At 36.2% G+C, this 20139-nt stretch overlaps 1 protein-coding gene across 3 annotated transcripts in view; it reads right to left on the bottom strand.

Moving 5' to 3' along the window:
* Positions 1 to 20139, bottom strand: part of CUBN (cubilin) — a 250170-nt gene that overhangs the window by 92802 nt on the left and 137229 nt on the right. For all 3 annotated transcript variants that reach the window (XM_036023812.1, XM_028507866.2, XM_036023821.1), the window contains exons 35-40: positions 18859 to 18987; positions 17740 to 17872; positions 11627 to 11832; positions 10608 to 10792; positions 8813 to 9005; positions 5863 to 6060 (exon numbers count right to left, since the gene is read on the bottom strand). In XM_036023812.1, coding sequence (XP_035879705.1) covers positions 5863 to 6060; positions 8813 to 9005; positions 10608 to 10792; positions 11627 to 11832; positions 17740 to 17872; positions 18859 to 18987 — 1044 coding nt within the window. The remainder of the gene's footprint in view (positions 1 to 5862; positions 6061 to 8812; positions 9006 to 10607; positions 10793 to 11626; positions 11833 to 17739; positions 17873 to 18858; positions 18988 to 20139) is intronic.

Genomic DNA, 20139 nt, shown 5'->3' with positions numbered 1-20139 from the left:
GTGTTTCAGGATTCTTATGGTATAATCCCAGCAGTGGAACTGCCAGGTAAAAAGGCAGTTCCATTTTTAGTTTTTTTAAGGAAATTTCATACTGTTTTCCACAGTGGGTGCACCAGTCTGCATTCCCACCAACAGTGCGCTAGGGTTCCCTTTTCTCCCCTTTTCTCCACAACCTCTCTAGCACTTGTTTATTGATTTGGTTATGATGGCCATTCTGAGAGGTGTGAAGTGGTATCTCATTGTGGTTTTAATCTGCATCTCTCTGATGGTTAGTGATGCTGAGCATCCTTTCATATGACTCTGGGCCCTCTGTATGTCCTCCTTGTAGAAGTGTCTGTTCAGGTCATTTCCTCATTTTTTAATTGGATTGTTTGTCTTCCTGGAGGGTAGTCATATGAGTTCTTTCTGTATGTTGGAGATCAAACCCTTGTCCAAGGTATCATTGGGAAAATATATTTTCCCACACAGTTGGTTCCCTTTTCATTTTGCTGATGTTTTCTTTAGCCATGCAGAAGCTTTTTATTGATGAAGTCCTATTTGTTTATTCTCTCCTTTCTGTCCCTTGTTCTAGGGGACGCATTGGTGAAAGTATTGCTGTGTAGAATATCTGAGATGTTCCTGCCTATCTTCTTTTCTAGGACTTTTATGGTGTTGACTTATATTGAAGCCTTTTATCTTTCTTGAGTTTATTTTTGTGTATGGTATAAGTTGGTGGTCGAGTTTCATTTTTTTTTTGCACGTAGCTGTCCAGATCTCCCAACACCTTTTGTTGAAGAGGCTATTTTTACTCCATTTTGTGCTTCTTTCCCCTTTGTTGAATATGAATTGATCATAGAGGCATAGGTTTATTTCTGTGCTCTCTCTTCTGTTCCATTGGTTTGTGTGTCTGTTCTTTTGCCAGTACCAGACTGTTTTGATTACAGTGGCCTTGTAATGTAGTTTGATATCAGGTATTATGATCTCATCTACTTTGTTTTTCTTTCTCAGAATTGCTGTGGCTATTCAGACTCATTTATGGCTCCATATAAATTTTTGAAATGTTTGTTCTATATTTGTGAAATATGTCATTGATATTTTAATAGGGAATTTGTTGAATCTATAAATTGCTTTGGGTGGTGTGGGCATTTTAATGATGTTAATCCTTCCAATCTATGAACATGGTATATGCTTCCATTTGTTTGTGTCTTCCTTAATTTCTTTCTTCAGTGTTGTGTAGTCTTGTGAGCATACGTCTTTTACTTCCTTGGTAAGGTTTATTCCTAGGTACTTTACTTTCTTGTTCCTATATCAAGTGGGATACTTTTCTTGATTTCTGTTTCTGATATATCATTGTTGCTGTACAAAAATAACTTTGCTTTCTGAATATTAACTTTGTATCCCACTGCTTTGTGAAATTCACTTATTAGGTTGAGTAGACTTTTGGTGGAGTCTATAGGGTTTTCAATGTATACTATCATGTCATCTGAAAACAGTGACAGTTTTATTTCTTCCTTTCCGATTCTGACGCTTTTTATTTCTTTTTCTTGTCTGATTGCTGTGGCTAGGACTTCCAATACTATGTTGAGTAAGCGGTGAAAGCAGACATCTTTGTCTTGTTCCTGATCTTAGTGGGAAAGCTTTTTTAATGTCAATTATCTAAAAGGGAAAAAAAGTTGGTTCTTCACCCTCAAATCATATACTAGTGTTATAAGGTCATTTGTCAAGATGTATACCTTCATCTTAAGCTTTTGTTTTTCTGTTTTTCTTGTTTCCACCCTTCATTTGTTTGTTGTTTCTTTTGCTGTTGAAAGGACACACTTATGTCTATATGTGGAAGATGAGAGAAAAGTAGATTCAAACAGCATGTTCCTCCAGAGACACAAAGGACAGCTGGGTCACCTCATGGCCCTTCTTCCTTTGGCTTCTCTTGTATAAGTTCAGTCAGAGCAACTGTGACAGTCAAAGCCAGAATGTCGCCAAAGGAATTACAAGAGGTTTGGATTCCTTGGCTGGGAAAACACATTATTTATTCCCAAAGGGTGAGAATTAATGAATTTCAAGGTTATAAAAAATAAAAATAGAATATGAGACATGAGTTAATTTGCCCTTTCACACGACCAGCAAAATGAACCCTTTTGGTCACTGACTACTTCCCAAAACTCACTCATTATTAACTACTTTAATAAACAAGTTATTATTTGTAATTACAAATGTAATAGCATAGCTCTAAACACCAGATGCTTGAAAAGGCATTCTTTGGAGGGTTACTGGCCTCTAGAAACCTTTGTAATTTTTACAGTTTAAAATTTTGTCTCTAACCTTTTTTGCATTTATCTTCACTATGCAATTTTGCTACACATTTCACCCCAAATTATTATTGTTGACTTATTCTCTAGTTATGTGTATTGCCAAATTCTGAAGTTATTATACATTAGTATTTATTTTATATGTGTATATTTTATCTCTCAGTGAGATTGGAGATTTCTATTCTAAACTTTGCCCAGACTGATGAAACAATGCTTATCTCTAAATAAATGCTTATTAGCTGATTTAGAAGATAACCCCATAACCACAAGATGGTTTGTCCCTCCCACTAAATCCATAATAAATACTGCAGTATTTCTAGAGCTTTCCACAACCCCAACATATGGATTGTAGCAGGAGTGAACCTAATTTTTATTTATGCATTCATTGCTTGATTCTTGCATGTGCCCTGACAATGTATCAAACCCACAACCTTGGTGTACTGGGACAATGCTCTAACCAATGAGCTACCCAGCCAGGATAGAACCTGATCTTTAAAAGGATGGGGCAAATCAAAGAAAAGTAAAGGACTAGGACTAGCAGGTAATTTGGCGACTCACTCTCCAGTTCAGCATCCTTATTTTAAAGAAGTGGAAGCAAAGGCCCCAAGATTAGTAGTAGCTGATATTTATTGAGCAATTACAGTATTATTACCACTCTGAGTGCTTTAGAAGTAATGCCTAATTTTGTTTTCACAGTAACACAATTAGGTAGGTGTTACTATTATGCTCATTTTGTCAATAGGAAACAGTCTTAAAGGGGATATATAAATTTGCCTAAGGGCACAGAGCAGAGGAGTCAGCAAGGGTTTGAAACTCTGGCCAGTTAACTCTAGATGCCCAAACAATGTCATCAAATGATGTATTTAATATCATAAAGAAAGTAAGATCTAGGAATAAAAGGATCACTGATTTTTTTATACAGTTTTTTTTTCTTTTTCCTTCATCTCTCCTTCTCTCCCTTTCTAACATTTTTTAGGTCCAATGTAGCATCATGGAACCTCAGTTTGTGAAAATCTTTGGTATGCAAAATTTGTTGGTACATGGCCCAGAAAGGACTGATTCATTTTTGAATCATGACAACTCTGCAAAATGAATAAGCAGGTGGAAGAGTGACTCTGCTCTCCCAGGAAAGCCACAGGGGCCCCTCTGGGGAGGCTCAGGAATGTCCACAGCCGCCATGGGGCCAACAGGCTGTGATGACTGGCCAGTTATTTCTGCTTGTGGTGAACGGACTCTAGATATTCGCTTCAAAATGTCCTATGACCTTGCTACTCAGAAGCAAAAATATGATTGGCCAAAGAACAACTCATTGAAATAGGAATTAAAATTTAATTCTAAATATATATTATCACTGTGCAAATGGAAAAAAAATACCTGGCAATTAACACATAGTAAGCAGTCAATAACTATTTCATAGATGAGTAAATAAAAAGATAAGGAAAGAACAAATGTATTGGGTGTCTGCTCACATTGTTAGGGAACAAAAAAGAATCTGTATGGATAGGTCACACAATCGTTAAAAATGTTGTCATCATTTTGGCATATACTTCAATTTACCGAGCTCTCTCAAGCAGCTCTATGCCTCAGCAAGAACACTTTCATTCTATAAAGAGGATATGATGAAACCTCATTTAGAAATATCTCTATACAAGTAAATTGAAATTTCTAGAGAATTTTGCATTCATCACTTTCCCAGGGCCTCACAACAGCCTCATGAGGTAGATGTTAGTCTCTCTTTCACAAACACTAAAGCAGATGCGGATCCATTTAGTAACCTGTGCAGGGTCACACAGAAGAAGATAAGGACAGTTCCCTAGGCTTGAGGCTTCCAAGAAAAGTTATTGGTGGAACAAAATCAATAAAAGTGATTTAAAAAAAAATAACCATAATTTTCCTATTTGGCAGTTACCTACCAAAATATTTTTAAAGTTTCCACTGGGTTTGGAACATTCAGAATATGTGTGAAATGACACACAAGTTTTATTGCATGAGAAATTTAAAAATTTTAATATCCACAGAAATGCCTTGATATGAGGAAAAATAATAATTTCTCTGGACAATGTGCTGGTAGCTGATTGTTGATAGGAAAAGGGGGGAGATGGGGGTTATGATTTATTTTCTCATCCTGTTTGTATGACTGGTTCGAATCTTTACTTAGCGCCCGACCTCCGCAGAAGAGAAATACAGCTCCTTTGCCATTTGACTGTGTTCACTGTACTTATTGTGTCTGGGCTGAGGGGATAAGGGAACCATGAGTTTGTACACTAGCCACCTGTGAGCCAAAAGCAAACACATGTTTGATAAAAAAAAAATGTCCTAAAGCATTTTACATTACTTTAACATTTGGAAAATTTAACATTTGGGAAATTCATACAAAATTCTGTATTTCTCAAATGCCCTAAAAATTAAGACCCAATAAGCATTGAGCCTGCATTCCTAATAGCTGCCTGTCTATTTCTGTTCCCCATTTTAACACTTCACTGGTTATGTCGCCTGTTGTCTAGGTTGACATTTGACGTTGCAGCATTTACCATGCAGAGAAGTGGTTCTCAAACTCTACACTATCAGAATCACCTGGAGGCAGGGACTAGGGTCAGGCCAGTAAGCACCTCAAATCAGGGGCAAAATTTAAGGAGGTGCCAGACCTCAGACATCAAGATAAACAGTATTTTAGAGCAATGTTTTAAAAATTGACTTTCATGTAAAATGAACAAATTATTAGAATTTTAAATAAAGGCAGGATCTGACTCTGCACTTTGCCTGGTCCTGGCCTTATTCTCCTCACCCTCATCTTGGCCCTGCCTAGAGAGAAGGCTCTTCAGATTACAGTTCTAGGACCCATCCTGGGAGTTTCTAGTTGAGTCGGTCTGGGGTGGGGCTTTGAATCTGCATTGCTCACAAATTTCCAGGTGGTTGATGTTGCTGGTCTGGGGACCACACTGTGAGAGACACTGGTCTGGCCACAGGACATGGTCTCCTTATTCTTCCCCGTCCCATGCAAACTGTGGAGCACAGTCTGTGCTCACCACTTATTAGCCTTCTTCACGTACCTCAATCAACGCATAGCAATACCACACCTGTGTACAGGGGAACACGAAAAACATTGGCCCTTAATTCTACCCATTCTACCCAGCGATTCAGTAGACAAAGAGAATTGAATACATTGTAATTATACATACTTTTCACATTAGAATCTTAAAGTCATCGGTATAAAATATCAAGATATATTTCTGAAGCTGTTCAACAAGACAGCAGCACTACGAGGAACTCAGACTATTATTTCCCACTTAAGCCACAGGTTGTGTTTCTTCTTAGGAATGTAATGCTGTAATGCTGCCCCTGACACAGTATGTGGATGATTTTCTAGAGGCAACTTCACAGTTTCCTTATGTTCCTCAGAAACTGTAGCCAATTCTAGTATTTGATGCCTTCATTGACCATAATATCTGTGAGATTCTATGCAAAAGGATGAAGGTAGTAAATAAGTATGATTACAGTTGAATGTAACTAAATATGTGTTAGGGTGGAAACTTGGTAGTTTTTGTTTTATTTTGTTTTTTTTTTTAATGTTTCTCACCATCTCGTATCACAAGTTTATCATAGTTGCATGTTCCATGAGATTCAATGTCCAGGGAGAGGATGTTGAGCTCCACAGTGGAACCAGGAGCCTGGAGAAGCCACGTACAGTCCGCATTATCACTGTAGCTTTCAGGCCAGCCTGGGGAGAAAAGAAAGACTGGCGCCTCGCCTGTCCTCAGGAACCCTCCGCAAGCACCTGGAGAGAGAAAAGGCGGCATCTTTCAAATATCCCCAATGAAAAGAAAGTAGCACTTTCACTTCTGTGTCAGTCCTGTGCTAAAATGAAATAGCCAATTAAAGCAATTTTCTCAAAGAAATCTACAAATACTTTTTTAGACCCACTGATTCAGACAGCTATGATCAACAATTTATTTTTTGTGAAGAAAACACATTGTATTCTACTTTTTCACCTTAATTTTGCCACACAATCCATTCATTAATGAGTGCCTAATGTTTGCTAAGCATGAAGTAAGCCCAGGTAGAAGACCCTGTTATTATTACTATCTAGGTAGAACTCTGTTCCCTATGGACTTTAATCTTTACCTTTTTAGTACAGCTATTCATCATGTAATTTACATCTGGGCAATTTTGAAACAATTTTCAATTTGGTAAACTGAAATATTTAAAATGGCACATGAGCTTATAATAATAGCAACCTTCATTATTTTTATTTTATTTTTTTAAAAATACCAGCTTTATTGAGCTATTATTCACACACCATAAAATTTACCCTTTGGAAGTAGCAGTTCAATCGTTTTTAGTATACCCACCAAGTTCTGCAGCTACCACTGGTACATAATTTTAGAACATTTTTACCATTCCAAAAAGAAACTTCATACCTATTAGCTTTGGCTCTCTATTTTCCATACCATTGGTCCATGGAAATCTCTCATGTACTTTCTCTCTTATGGATTTGCTTATTCAGGACATTTCATATAAATATAGTCATATAACATGTGGCCTTGTGTGACTGGCTTTATTTACTTAACATAATATTTTAAGGTTCATCAATATTCTAACCTGTATCAGTACTTGCTTCATTTTAAGGCTGAATAGTATTACACTCCATGGATATATTATATTTAGCTTTTCCATGAATCGCTTGTTTGACATTTGGGTTGTTTCCCCTTTTACACTATAACATTTCTATAAACATCCATGTATAAATGTTTATGTGGCATTGCTCGACATTAGGTGGTAACAGTGTATTTCAATTTTTGAGGAACTGCTGAACCATTTCCCCAAGTGGCTGTACCACTTTACGTCCCCGCAGCAATACACAAGGGTTTCTACTTGACAAGTTGTCTTTCAGATGACGCTGGTCCACATTAGGCTTATTCTCCTTCTATTGCTTTTTATGCTGCCTTTGCCACCCGATTTGTCACTTAATCACTTAATCCCTGTACTGTTATTTAACTGACATAATGAATGCTGTATCTTTCCCAAATACTGTTAAGCTCCTAGAAAGTTGAGAGTATATATTGGTTCCCTTTCTTAGTTGATGCACACTCAGCACAGTATATCTGTAATAAATCCTCAATAATATTTATTGAATTAAATTGACTACATGTATGCATTAGAAATGCTGGTGATACAATGTTCAATATGCTAATACATTTTAAAATGTTAGGCTTTTCTGAATTTTAATGACTTTCAGAATGTGATGTCATCGTGAGATAATCATTTATGTTATTTAGATAACTACTAAATTGTAAAATTCTGTCACTCACTTACTTTCTCCTTTCCATGTTCTTGATTAAGAAAAATGAGATTTGTGATATTATATTTACTCTTCCACATAAATTATATAATTATAGAATATCTGTGTAAGAAGAAAACTTATTATTTTGAGTACTAAATTGTATTTGCAGATATAATTTTCATGAGTGATTCCTTCTGCAACTTAAGATTTGTGGATATAAAAAAGCTTAACTCAAGTTTACTTATAAGAGCTATCCAAACTTAAATGAATAGCTCTAAATCACATTTGGCAATCTTGCTGATGGCTCTCTGCTCTAGAATAGATTAATATTTTAAGAAAGAGATTCATATTCATTGTTATGAAAGTAACTTATAAAGGAGGTGAAAATAACATCTGAGAACAGAATACTAAGGATCATAAAATAAAAATAACTGTGAGTTATACCTTCAGTGATCTTTGTCAATAAAAACTCTCAAGAAGTTAGAAGCAAACAAACTCTAATCTTTTAAGGTCTGTTTATGATTATAATACATTCGCAGTTGAATATTCTTCAATGGGATCCTGTGATAATGTGTCCCAAATATTTCAAGAACTAAGAACATCCTCTAAGAAATATCTGCTGAATCTTCTGTATCAATCCTCAAATCCATAAAAGCCACTCAAAGTTGTTCAAACAATTTTTTAAGGAGAAATGGTCCCCTGAAACACTGCTTACTGAGGAAACTAACAATGTCTTAAAAATAATAAAATAAAAGCTTAACATTTAGGCCAATTTTACCTTGAAACATGAAGGTTTACAACCAGCCAAGGGGAAGGTGAAGCACTTCCTAAAGCAAATTTAAAATGAAACACAGAGGGGAAATAGTTACTTCTGTCTATTAGCAGATCCTTAACTAATGTGTGTATGTGTGTGTCTGTGTTTGGATGTGGGTGTGGTATTTTTAAATGAAATTTTCAGAGATCTCAAAGGTGATCTCTAGATATTGTAAGTAGAATATCTTACGGGTATTAAATCCCTAATTACTATGAAAAATATAATGGGAAACTGGCATTTTTAGAAACAAACATACAATTTTTACATATTATGAAATTAAAAGAATACCTGAACAAACGGAGGGAGGTTTGGGGGCTGATTTTAGTCTTCTTACTCAGTTGTGTATTTGGCTCCTATTATGGTAGGACCCTTCGAAATACTGGCTTACACATACCAGCCCCTGAAAAGAATTTCATTTATTACCGAACATACCTGTAGCAATGGTAGGTAAGGGTCCAACGGAGGCATTCATTGCAAACCACTCCAGAAGGAATCCTTTTCCTGAGACTGAAGAGTCAGAAGAAAATCGAAATGTCAAAGAATTTCCTGTGGAGCTGAAGAATCCGGTCTGGGTACCACAGTAAGTTCCAGTCAGGCGAGAATGGATGCCAACACCATCATAAATCTGCGTATAAAAAACAGATAATAGAGCACTGAATTAAGGCAATTACCTCTATTTTCTTCATTACAAAAACTAAAAGAATGCCTTATGTTATTATAATTTTATCATAAGGGAAAAATAATGAGAAAATATGTATGTTTTAAAATTAAAATGCCATTAAATGTATAATATGATTTCAACAACTTAATATGTTTTAAAATTACTTATACCTTTGCTGCTGAATTATATTAATAAATATATTCTATGTGATATAGCTTAATGTATGACTGACAGTACATTTGGTGGTGGAAAAGTAGAAACCAAGATAATCATACACAAACAACTCGTACTGAATTACTTTGGGGCCTTGAAGGCAATTAGGAAGAAAGAACAAGCAACCAGAAATAGGAAAGGTTAAATGACAGAGAGTGAACATAGGAATCCTAAAGGAGCTCTTCTCTCCATTGAAGTAAAGAAGCAGAATTAATGACAACAAAAGAACTGTAGCTTGCAACAGCTCAGCACAGCTTCAAAGCACTCAATAAATCTTTTTCATTGGGCTTAAAGTGTTAAAGTACCTATTTAGAGATGTATTTTATGATACTTCCCAAACACACAGCATGGAGCACATTTTTAAAAAATTTCACATGTGGATGGATGCTATCCAACCCCATTTCCTATTCTTCCCTCCATCTTCTTCTAAATAGTTTGGAACAAATTCATTATAATTATTATCATAAATTTCTCTATAGAAGCTACAATATAAGCTCAGTTTTTCAAATTATGTAATAATTATTTTCTCACATACTGAGTATCTGTCAAGTACTGAGTTCTCTGTGAGCCATTGTGAACCTAAGATTAAAAAGATGGAATCAAGCCCTGGCTGGCGTAGCTCAGTGGATTGAGCGCAGGCTGCGAACCAAAGCATTGCAGGTTCAATTCCCAGTCAGGGCACATGACTGGGTTGCAGGCCACGGCCCCCAGCAACCGCGCATTGATGTTTCTCTCTCTCTCTCTTTCTCCCTCCCTTTCCTCTCTAAAAATAAATAAATAAAATCTTAAAAAAATAAAATAAAATATTAAAAAAAGATGGAATCATGACCTTCAAGGATCTGGTAGCAAAATATTCAAACTCATATACTTCACATATATCAAAACATCCAGTTGTATATCTTCAATATATACAATATTTGTTTGTCAAATGTACCTCAGGAAAGCTAGGTGGGAATCTGAGGGTGTTTATGAAATTCATACAGTAGTCAATGTCTAGATGGCAATGATCACCACAATTTTTACATTTTCATTTCCTTATTTTTAAATGATTCTTCAAATTTTAATACCCTAGCATAAGAATAAACAGGAAGTGTATTATAAGATAGAATAAATAATTAAGCTATACATATATGCTTAGACAAAGCTCAAGAGGGAAATTACAATGATAAAAATACAAATAGATATAATACCAGAATTACCTCTGTGCAGGTAATCCAGAGGAGGGAATCCTGATTTAAGTCAAACAGACCACCCCATACAATTTGCAAATGTTTGAATAGATTTTCACCTGGATTCATTTTGCCAATAACAATTCACTGAAGTTATAAGCATCAGTTGCACTTGGAAACTCACCCTTAATTTGTCATAATAGCAGCTGCGTGCTGATTCAATGTCCATCTCCAAAATTCTACCATGGATGACTTGAGAAGCATTCACATTTACTATCCACTGGTAATCAGAGTCGTGGGGGTAATTTCCAGGCCATAAGGGAGAGGCAACTTTCCCATGAGTTCCCACAATATTATCATTGCCAAATACTAGGAGGAAAAATGGAAGAGACTTATACCAGCTCTTTAATCAAATGAAAGAAACAAAAGGTAAGGGGTGTGTGAAAAAGAACTTCTTTTAATTGGCTGTGATTTCTTTTCTGAACGCTGAAAGAAATACTGCTTCTCGTTTGGTTTCTGTGCTATCTATTAATTCTCGGAGAAGGGTAATTTTGTGCATAGAATTCCATCTCCTAACAGAAAGTTGCAAGGTGTGAAAACAAAGGGTAACTTCCCCATTTGAAACGGGATCCCTAAACCCCAGGGGACATGGGAAAAGGGAAGATGAGGATGATCAGCCCCATGCTCTAATTTTCTAATTTCGGTTTACCTATTTTATTTTGTCTTACAAGAGAATAAAGTATGTTTTTAAAGATGAGAGAAACTGATTTCTGAGGACCATATATATATATATATATATATATATATATGAGCTAATTATGGAAAAGTTGAGTTAGAATATAAAAATATTTAACATTTTATGCTATTAAAAGAATACCCTATTCTAATATCTGAGCATTTAAAGTCAATCCCAACGTAATACTGAATGTTTTTAATTTGAAAAGTATAGAGTTAATGGGATCAAATGAAACACATTTTAGATAAATGCAACAAAGCTGAACTATATAATACCTTAAAGACTAACATGCTATTATGAAGAGAGTTTAACAATAGAACTAAAGCTTGAGAAAAATATTAGAACCCTTCAGCATGCTCACTGGCTCTTAATGAGCCATTCGTATGTGCATAATTTGAAAACAGTGTTATCCTTTCTAGTTTGCAGGATTCATTCTGGAAGCTATCACTAAAATAGAACCAACTTACTCTTGGCAAATACAGCCTGGAAGCCTGTGCCACTGCCTGAGCCATCAGAGATGAACCTAACCCACAGCACCTGCGCAACAGCGGATGAATAATTGAGGGGCAGGGCACTGCCACAGTATCGTCCCACCAAGTGACCGGTGGCGTTGTCTTCCCGGATCTCTACAAAATCTCTGCTACAGTCCTGGGAATCTTCCAACTGGAAAGTTCTGTTTGAACAGAAAAAAAAAATAAAATTTAGGGGGATTAAGTTGTCAGAATATATTTAGAGATTATCCTGAACCACAGGCTAAGCTAAACTGCTCACTTTTTAAAATACATGTAAGTTTCATCACAACACTTTTTGCTAACAAAAATGTTTTTCATTCAAATTTGTGGAAATGTCTAGTCAAGAGATACAATGATAATTAATATACTGCCTTCTGGGAATTTTCTCTTTAGAGGAAAAATTAGTCAAGAATACAGAAAAAACATATATAGTATAAGGGAGGATATCATAAGTGCCATTTAGAACTATAAAGTGGTATAATAACTTTGAGGCAGAGGCATCACATCTGATTGTCAGGCTCAGTAATACCTTGATAGAGAGATTTTTTTTAGTGGAAATGTAAGTATTGGGTAAATTCAGGTGCAGAAATGGTGGGCAGAGAACACATGCCAGCAGTAGCACAGATGTGGAAAAGGGTGGGGCATATTTAGAAATCTGGGAGAGGTCTAGTTTGTTTAGAACTTTGAGTACTTTCAAGAAAAGTACTAAAAAAAGACATAGCTGGGAGCAGAATGAAGGGCTAATTTTGGCAGAGATTAAATGTCAATCAAAGGCACACACACAATGTCAAGAAAGGTAGAAAAATATGGCATTTGTAATTACACAGGCTAGTGTTCAAGCATGTCCTATTCAATTTGTATTATAGTTTGCAATTACCGTGACATGGGGGAATGAAGGGTGGTAGGAAATAATATCTACCTCATATAATGGTCATTAGTAACATATATAAAAAGAATGAAACACATAGGTAGTAAATGAATGCTTTTAAAACTTAGCTTTCATGCTTTTAAAATCTGGATGTAATTAGGAATGCATGGTATTGGTGTATAGGCAGACAAATGAATGATGTAGAAGAGGAAGTCCAGAGAAAAGTCCACGAATACAGAGCCAATGCAACCCAATCTACAGTGTCAAGACAATTCAATGGGGTAAGAAGTTGTATGAACAAGTGATGCTGCAATAACTGGATATCTTCATGGAGGAGAAAAAGAACCTCAACCCCTGCCTCTCCCCATGCACAGCAACTCATTTAATATGTCTCACAGCTATAAACGTAAAACCTAAGACCATAAAGCTGCTAGAAGAAAACACAGACTATCTTTATAACTTTGGGATAGGCAAATATTTCTCAGAAAGCAAAAAGGACTCCATGCAAGATTATAAAATTAATAATTTTGACTTAATAGAAATTAAAAAGTTCTCCTGATTAAATACATGAATTAAAAAATGAATAGGCAAGTCATAGAGTTTGGGGAAGGAGAGGTAGGTCACTGAAACCATATATCTAACAAAAGATATAGATCTGGAATTTAAAAGGAATCCCTACAAATAAACAATGAAAAAATAGCCATATTAAAAATGGACAAAAGATTTGAACATACACTTTAAAAGAGATGAATGAATGCCCCATGAGAATGTGAAAAGTATATTACATCATTAGTCATCAGAGCAATATAAATTAAATATCACAACAAGATACTATTTCACACCCACCAGAATGGCGAAAATAGAAAAGATTGACAAGATCAAATGTTGCTAAGCATGCAGAGCAACTGCAAGCTTCATATATTTCTAGTAGGAATGTACATTAATACAATCACTTTGGATAATTATTTGGCAGTTTCTTATAAAAACACATAATTAGTGTCCCAGAAATTTCACACTTAGATTTTTAGAGACATAAAAACACATGACCGTGCTACTATCCTAAATATAATAGAACTCTTGCAACTCAAAAATACAAAGACAAATAACTCTATTTAAAAATGGCAAAATACTGAATAGACCTTTCTCCAAAGAAGATAAACGAGTGACCAATAAGAATATGAAAAGATGCTCATCATTCTTCATTATTAGAGAAACGGAAATCAAAGCCACAGTGAAATAGCACTTCATATCCATTCAGATGGCTGTTATTTAAAAAATGGACTATAACAAGTATTGACAAAGATGTGGAGAAATCATAACTCTTGTGCATTGCTGGTGAAAATGTAAAATGATGTGGCCATTGTGAAAGCCAATCTGGTAGTTCCTCAAAAGCTTAAACATAGAATTATCATAAGATGCAGTAATTCCATTTCTACATATGTGTGCAAAGGATATATAATTAAATATACCCAAAGGATATGTTAAAAATATATGTATAAACCTATTTAACTATATATAATATATAAACAAATAAACTTGTATATCATTATATATAATATAGATATAAATAAAATATGTACTTCTTTAATAAATGAAATAAAAATACATATATGAAAATATAATTTTCATACAATTTCATATAGTATATGAAAATACAGACACAACTACATATATAATACCACATTTATATATGTACACAAATACTCTAGAATATTATTCAGCCTTAAAAAGAATGAAGTTTTGATATATGCTACTACATAGTTGAGCATTGGAAACATTATGCTAAGTAAAATAAGCCAGGCAAAAAAATACATGTATAACACGATTCTACTTACAGGAGAAACTTGGGATGGGGAATTCATTAAGACAGAGAATAGAACAGAGGGGACCAGGGGCTGGGAGCAGAGGAAAGGGAGAGTTACTACTTAGTGGGTACAGACTTTCTACTAAATATGATGAAAAAGTACCAGAAAGGGGAGCGGTGCAGGTTGTAGAAAATTGTGGATACGTGTAATGCCACTGAATTATACACATAAAATTGGGTAAAATGCTGATTTTTATGTTATGTTTTTTCACCACATTAAAAAATATTGAGGAATTCTGGGTGGTAAAATTAGATAGTCGGAGCTCTACTTGAGAATATTATCTTGCAGTGACATATAATAGTGATGACTGCCAGCAGCAGAAAAATCTTTCTCTTTTTTTTTTTGTTTCTTTGCTATATTGAATCTAAAAGGATGGTATAGCACCCAAGTGGAGCTATCTATTGGAGCCCATATGCAGGTTTGGACTTCAGAAGAGACTCTGGGGCTATACTTGGAAATCACTTGTATGTATACAGTAATAGCTGAAAGCATGGCTAGACTGGGGGCTAAGAAATCAAAGGCTGGGAATAATAAGCAGAGAGAGATAAGGGATGAGAGCAGAAGCTTAGGGAAGACTCATATGTTGAGTGCAGTGAAAGGAAGAGAAAACAAGAGGCCAGGAGTGGTTTGAGAAGTTTGGTGCTCAGTTTTGTTACCCATAGTGGTATCAACACTAGAAAATATGCTAAAATTGTTTTCTTTTGCTTCTCAGGAAAAAAAAAGAAAGAGAGAGAAAGGGAGATTATTTTCCTCAGCACATGATTTACACGAAATTGCTCCTAAACCTTTCTACTCAAAGTGCAGTACATGGCCCCGCAGCCTCAGCATCACTGGAGAGTGTGTGTGAGATGAAGAATCAGGGCCCTCCATCAACTGAATCGGACTGTGGATTTTAGCAAGACCTCAGGCAGCCAGTGTGCACATTAAAGATTGGTGCACAGGTCCAAAAGATAACTAAATGCAGGCCTTTTCTGTTTCAGTCCCAGACTGCTATGATCCAGCGCTAAATTGCAGAAAAGACATTTTTATTAGAAGTGATGGTAAGATGATACTCAGAAGAATCAAATTAAACGTAGGCCAGTACATTTTAGAAGCAAATCTCCCTTTTCTCCAAACACTTTGGCTAGGATCTGTGAGTAAAAATATGATGTGAACAAAAATAGTACAATCACTGTTTCTCATTATCTCATTTTGATCTTGAACCAAGATCAATCACTTTCAAAAAGCACTCCACAAGCATAAGATATATTTTTTGTTAACTCCTTTACAAAAAACTCCTTTTGAATTTATATTTCACCCCCCATCCCTTTTGTTGCAGATTCAACCATAATTTTTTCAATTCTTCTCCCTACTCAATTTCACCACAGTGTCCGCAATCCAAACCCCATGGTTTAGAACTTGACGTGTTCCATATGCTCCCCTCACACCCCAGAGGAGAGTTTCCAAGCACTCATCTGGATACAGTTTAGAGGAGGGCAGAAATAACTTGCAGACCTTGCCATAAAGCCTTTCTCATTATCATCCACACAGAGAGGAACATCTTGCATTCTACAAAATATATTTTAAAAATAAAACTCAAGCAAGTAACAAGAAATAATAAAATTAACTTTTTATGGGTAAGAAAGGAAAAGGCTGAGTCATTAAGATTCGTCTACACAAAAATTAGGATTTTAGTCCCTTAGAGAGTAAAATGGATGAAACTTGCTTTGTGTGTGTATCTCCCATCTTCCAGGAGAGCCCAGTGTTGTCCAATTGAGTTTAACTGAACTACCTCTCAAGATACTTTAGAAATGGCAAAGGGAGAGAGTTTAGCATTCATGGAACATCTGGTATGCATCAGCCTGATGCTATACCTTTTAAATCTGACATCTTTAATCTCAAGAGTGGCTCTATATGTACATGATTATCTGCTATAGATGAAATGAATATTTTTATGTTTTAAATAAATAGTTTCTTGACATTACTTTATTAGTAACTTATCAAGAAATAGAATCTTATTGGTCTTAAACATTTACAGTACCTGGCCCAGTTTCTGGCAACTGCCAAATGTCTAACATCTGCCACTATATGCCCAGCACATAGTAGGGGCTTAATAAATATTGAATAAAGGAACACACACACACACACACACATATATATACACACACACACACTAGGTAAAAATTATATATATTTCTTCCCATACAAAACTTTGTGCTTTTAGTAAAGATGAAGCAAACAAAGATCTCTCCTGTGTGGCAACTGAAGCTTTCATTGCCTTTCAGGCACTCAAGAGGGTTCTGTTTTAATACAATGCCACTTGTACCCTGAAGAGGCACTGTCTGATTGATGGAGTGAAAGCAAGTAACTGGGGATCTCTGGACATGGTCCAATTTTAAATCCATTTTTTAAATTCATTCTTGATGCACAGGATTGCATGTCTAGGAGAAGGAGCAAGACCTTTTTGAATAAATAGTCCAAGTGTCTTCAAAACAATCTTCTTCCCTCAACACTAACTTATTATATTCTCTTCAAAAACAGAATTAGCAACCCCAACAAAATGTGACATAGTATAATAAATAACTTTTAATTTAAAATGTGAGTTTAAATACCAAAGTATTATCATTCAGTATTCGTTAAGCATTCATTGCCAGAGTGGCATGTCACAGGCGCCTCCCTACTGATGACTGAAACGTTCCATTTCACTCAACACACGCTGTTCACTGTCTGCTTCTGGGCAAAACATTATTGCTGTTTAGTTTAATTTAAGACCACTCAGATCATGGTAGGATCCCATGGTTAATTCCATATCCACAGTCCACACTCATAAAATCTTACAGTTCACTGAGGAACATAAGGGCAACTTTACAACTAAACTACTAAGTTCTAAAAGTTCCAAAAAACTTACCAAACTATTCTTTGTTGGAGCAGAAGGAAAAGTGGATCGGAGTGGTGTGAGGGTGGGGGAGTAGGTATATGAGTAAGAAGCTTAACTGAGATAGGATTTGTGCTGGAAGAAAGAATGTTAGTGATTTGGGGGAATAATCTAAATGTTTTTAATAAAAAAAAAACAAAATTATTGTTTTCTGAACATGAACACTCCACAAATTAATGCTCAGACATGTACTTCTGATAATATTAGGCAGGACTCTAGAATCGTTCTCAAGAGACTTTTAAAACTATTTATAACCCAAACTATGACTAAAACAGAGGAAATTTGAAAACAGACTTCCTAAAGTTCTGAATGTATTTTCTAATAGTTGCTTGGACACATGCTATAAGTTGTCCATCCTATTAGTAACAGTGCTTCCTTCCTGCAGATCCACTGAAACAATACACCGTAAAAAATGATTTACATAAAAGACAGCTGCAGCCGGTTCCCGGGGGAACTGATGATGTTCCAGACACATTCCACATTAGAGGGATAAACTTCCGGGTAGCCAGGGCTGTTGAAGACGCCTTCAGCCATGTGGAAGTCTCCACCACATGCTGGAAGAAAAAAGATTAAAGTGAGTGCTAGAACAAAGACCCAACACAAGACACCACAAGATAAAGAAGAATACTATAGACGTTAACAGTATCCATTTCACATTTTAAAAAATGCATGTCATATAAAATAAGGAAAAGATTCTGGAAACTAAAAACTAAAAGCAGCAGGGTATAGTAGATCAGAAGAAATCTCTGCAGTTTCTTTTCTAAAAGGCTATTCTCCCCGGGCATGCTAACTTTATGTAATAAAAGACGTTTTTTAATCCTACAGTGACTCAGTATTTCTGACCAAGATGATTTTCAACTCTGGCCTAGAACAGAAGGCAGTTCCCAGCCTTTTCCTCTCAGGAGACTGAAACACACACACAGCTCTCCTAGCTGTTCTCAGGCTTCTGAACATTAGAAAGAAGGAAGCGGGCAGCTGACAAACAGCACAGTCTGCGAGACCCAGTATCAGGTGGCTCCTCTTTCCTCTCATTCCCATGTGCCACCATCCATCAAGCCTTCGGTGACAACACACAGACCCTGCCTGCATCCAGTGGCGAGGCCAGAGAGACAGGAGAACAGCGGTTGCCCATTCATAAGAGATGCCAGTGGACACCGTCAATTAGAGGCTGCCTTAACCAACTTGTCATGGAGGAGAACACCAATACTCTGACAAGAAAGCCATCCAAGATCATTCCAGTCAATTCTCCTCACTTCCAGAGTTCGTTGTTAGCAAGCAGCCTTAGTCACGATAGCCAAGGAATGGAAACACCCTGAGTGTCTATCAGTGGATAAATGTGTACAGAAGTTTTGGGATAGAGTTCACTACTGCTAGAATTCATAAGTATGTTAACCTAATTTGGAAGAATGTAAGATGAGGCACAGAGGTGATCTCAGAAATCTAGCTTCCAATCTCCAAAGGTAAGAGTCTCAAACAACAAACCCAGGAATTTGACGCCATGCCTCTTAACCTAAGAGTGCCATTTGTTAACTGGACTTACCTGATGACGATGCGGCATATGTAGCATGGAAACCATCAGAGTTCACAGTAGAATCAGAGATGAACCTCAGTGTCAGAGCATTGCTGAAGGAAGTGATGGGGTGGGGCATGGAGCTGCCACAGTAGCGGCCTACATAATGAAAATAACCACAAGGAGAATGAATGATAACATGGCATGGGCCATTGTTTCTAGTGATGTGGATTTCCTAAAATCACAAGAAGCCAAAGGAAAGAGAAGAAATCACTATTAGGAGAACAATTTAAATCAGAGTGTTTGAGACAACCCTGAGAATTAAAAATATATATATAAATACAAGCATAGGACAGATGATTTATAAACATGATAAAGGACACTAAAGGAAGGTAAGAACAATGCAGATGGCCTGGCTCCAAATGTAACTAATCCTAAAATCCCTAGCACAGTAGGAACCTGAACAAATAAATGCAGTCATACTTAAAAGCAAAATATGATAGCTGAGAAAAGTATGGATGCTAGAACCAGAATACTTGGCTTGAGTGCCTGGCTCTGCCATCTACTAGCTATGTGACCTGGGCAAGTTATTTAAGTTCTCTGTGCCTCCGTACCCTCACCTCAGAAAAGAGAACATTGATAAATAATGAAAAGTATATCGTAAGCTTATGAGGATTAACTGAGTTACTATCTATTAAGTTCTTAGAGTAGTACTCAGCACAAGGTGAGTTCTATATGTGTTTGTTGAACCCTGTACCCTCATTACTGGTCAAATGCTCATAGATAAAAAGCAGTACAATCAGAAGTGTGTGCAGAGCAGAGAGTATGCACTGATTGCCCACTCTTGTCTCAGACTCTGTTCTGGGCTCTGGGAATAAACAATGAGCGGAACAAAGGCCCTTCTCGGGGGGAGCCCGGCCCGTCTTGCAGGGCAGCATGAGATGCACAGATATGAGTCACTCATAGGGCAAACAGAAATAACCTGAGATCATTTTACTTGAGGACATTTCAGAAACTAGGTAGCAGCCAGGTTTAGTTTTACTGGGATAGCTTACAAACCGATTTCCAGATTATTTACTTATTTCTGATTTTTTCTTTTGCTCCCACTGAGGACAAAGCCAGAAAAAAAAATGCTCATTTGAATAAAAGAACTGTGGTCAAATACTAATAAAAATTCTCACAGAATGCTTTTTAAGGCTGGGATAGACTGCATTTTACTACTATATAAACATTAAACATTTAAATTAAAAAAAGACACAAACTAGTCACACCCTTGCATATGAACAAGCTGAGTTTTTTAAAGCCCACATT

The sequence above is a fragment of the Phyllostomus discolor genome, chromosome 1, assembly GCF_004126475.2.
Source record: "Phyllostomus discolor isolate MPI-MPIP mPhyDis1 chromosome 1, mPhyDis1.pri.v3, whole genome shotgun sequence".
NCBI classification, from domain to species: Eukaryota; Metazoa; Chordata; class Mammalia; order Chiroptera; family Phyllostomidae; genus Phyllostomus; species Phyllostomus discolor.
This window is presented reverse-complemented; position numbering and strand designations above follow the sequence as displayed.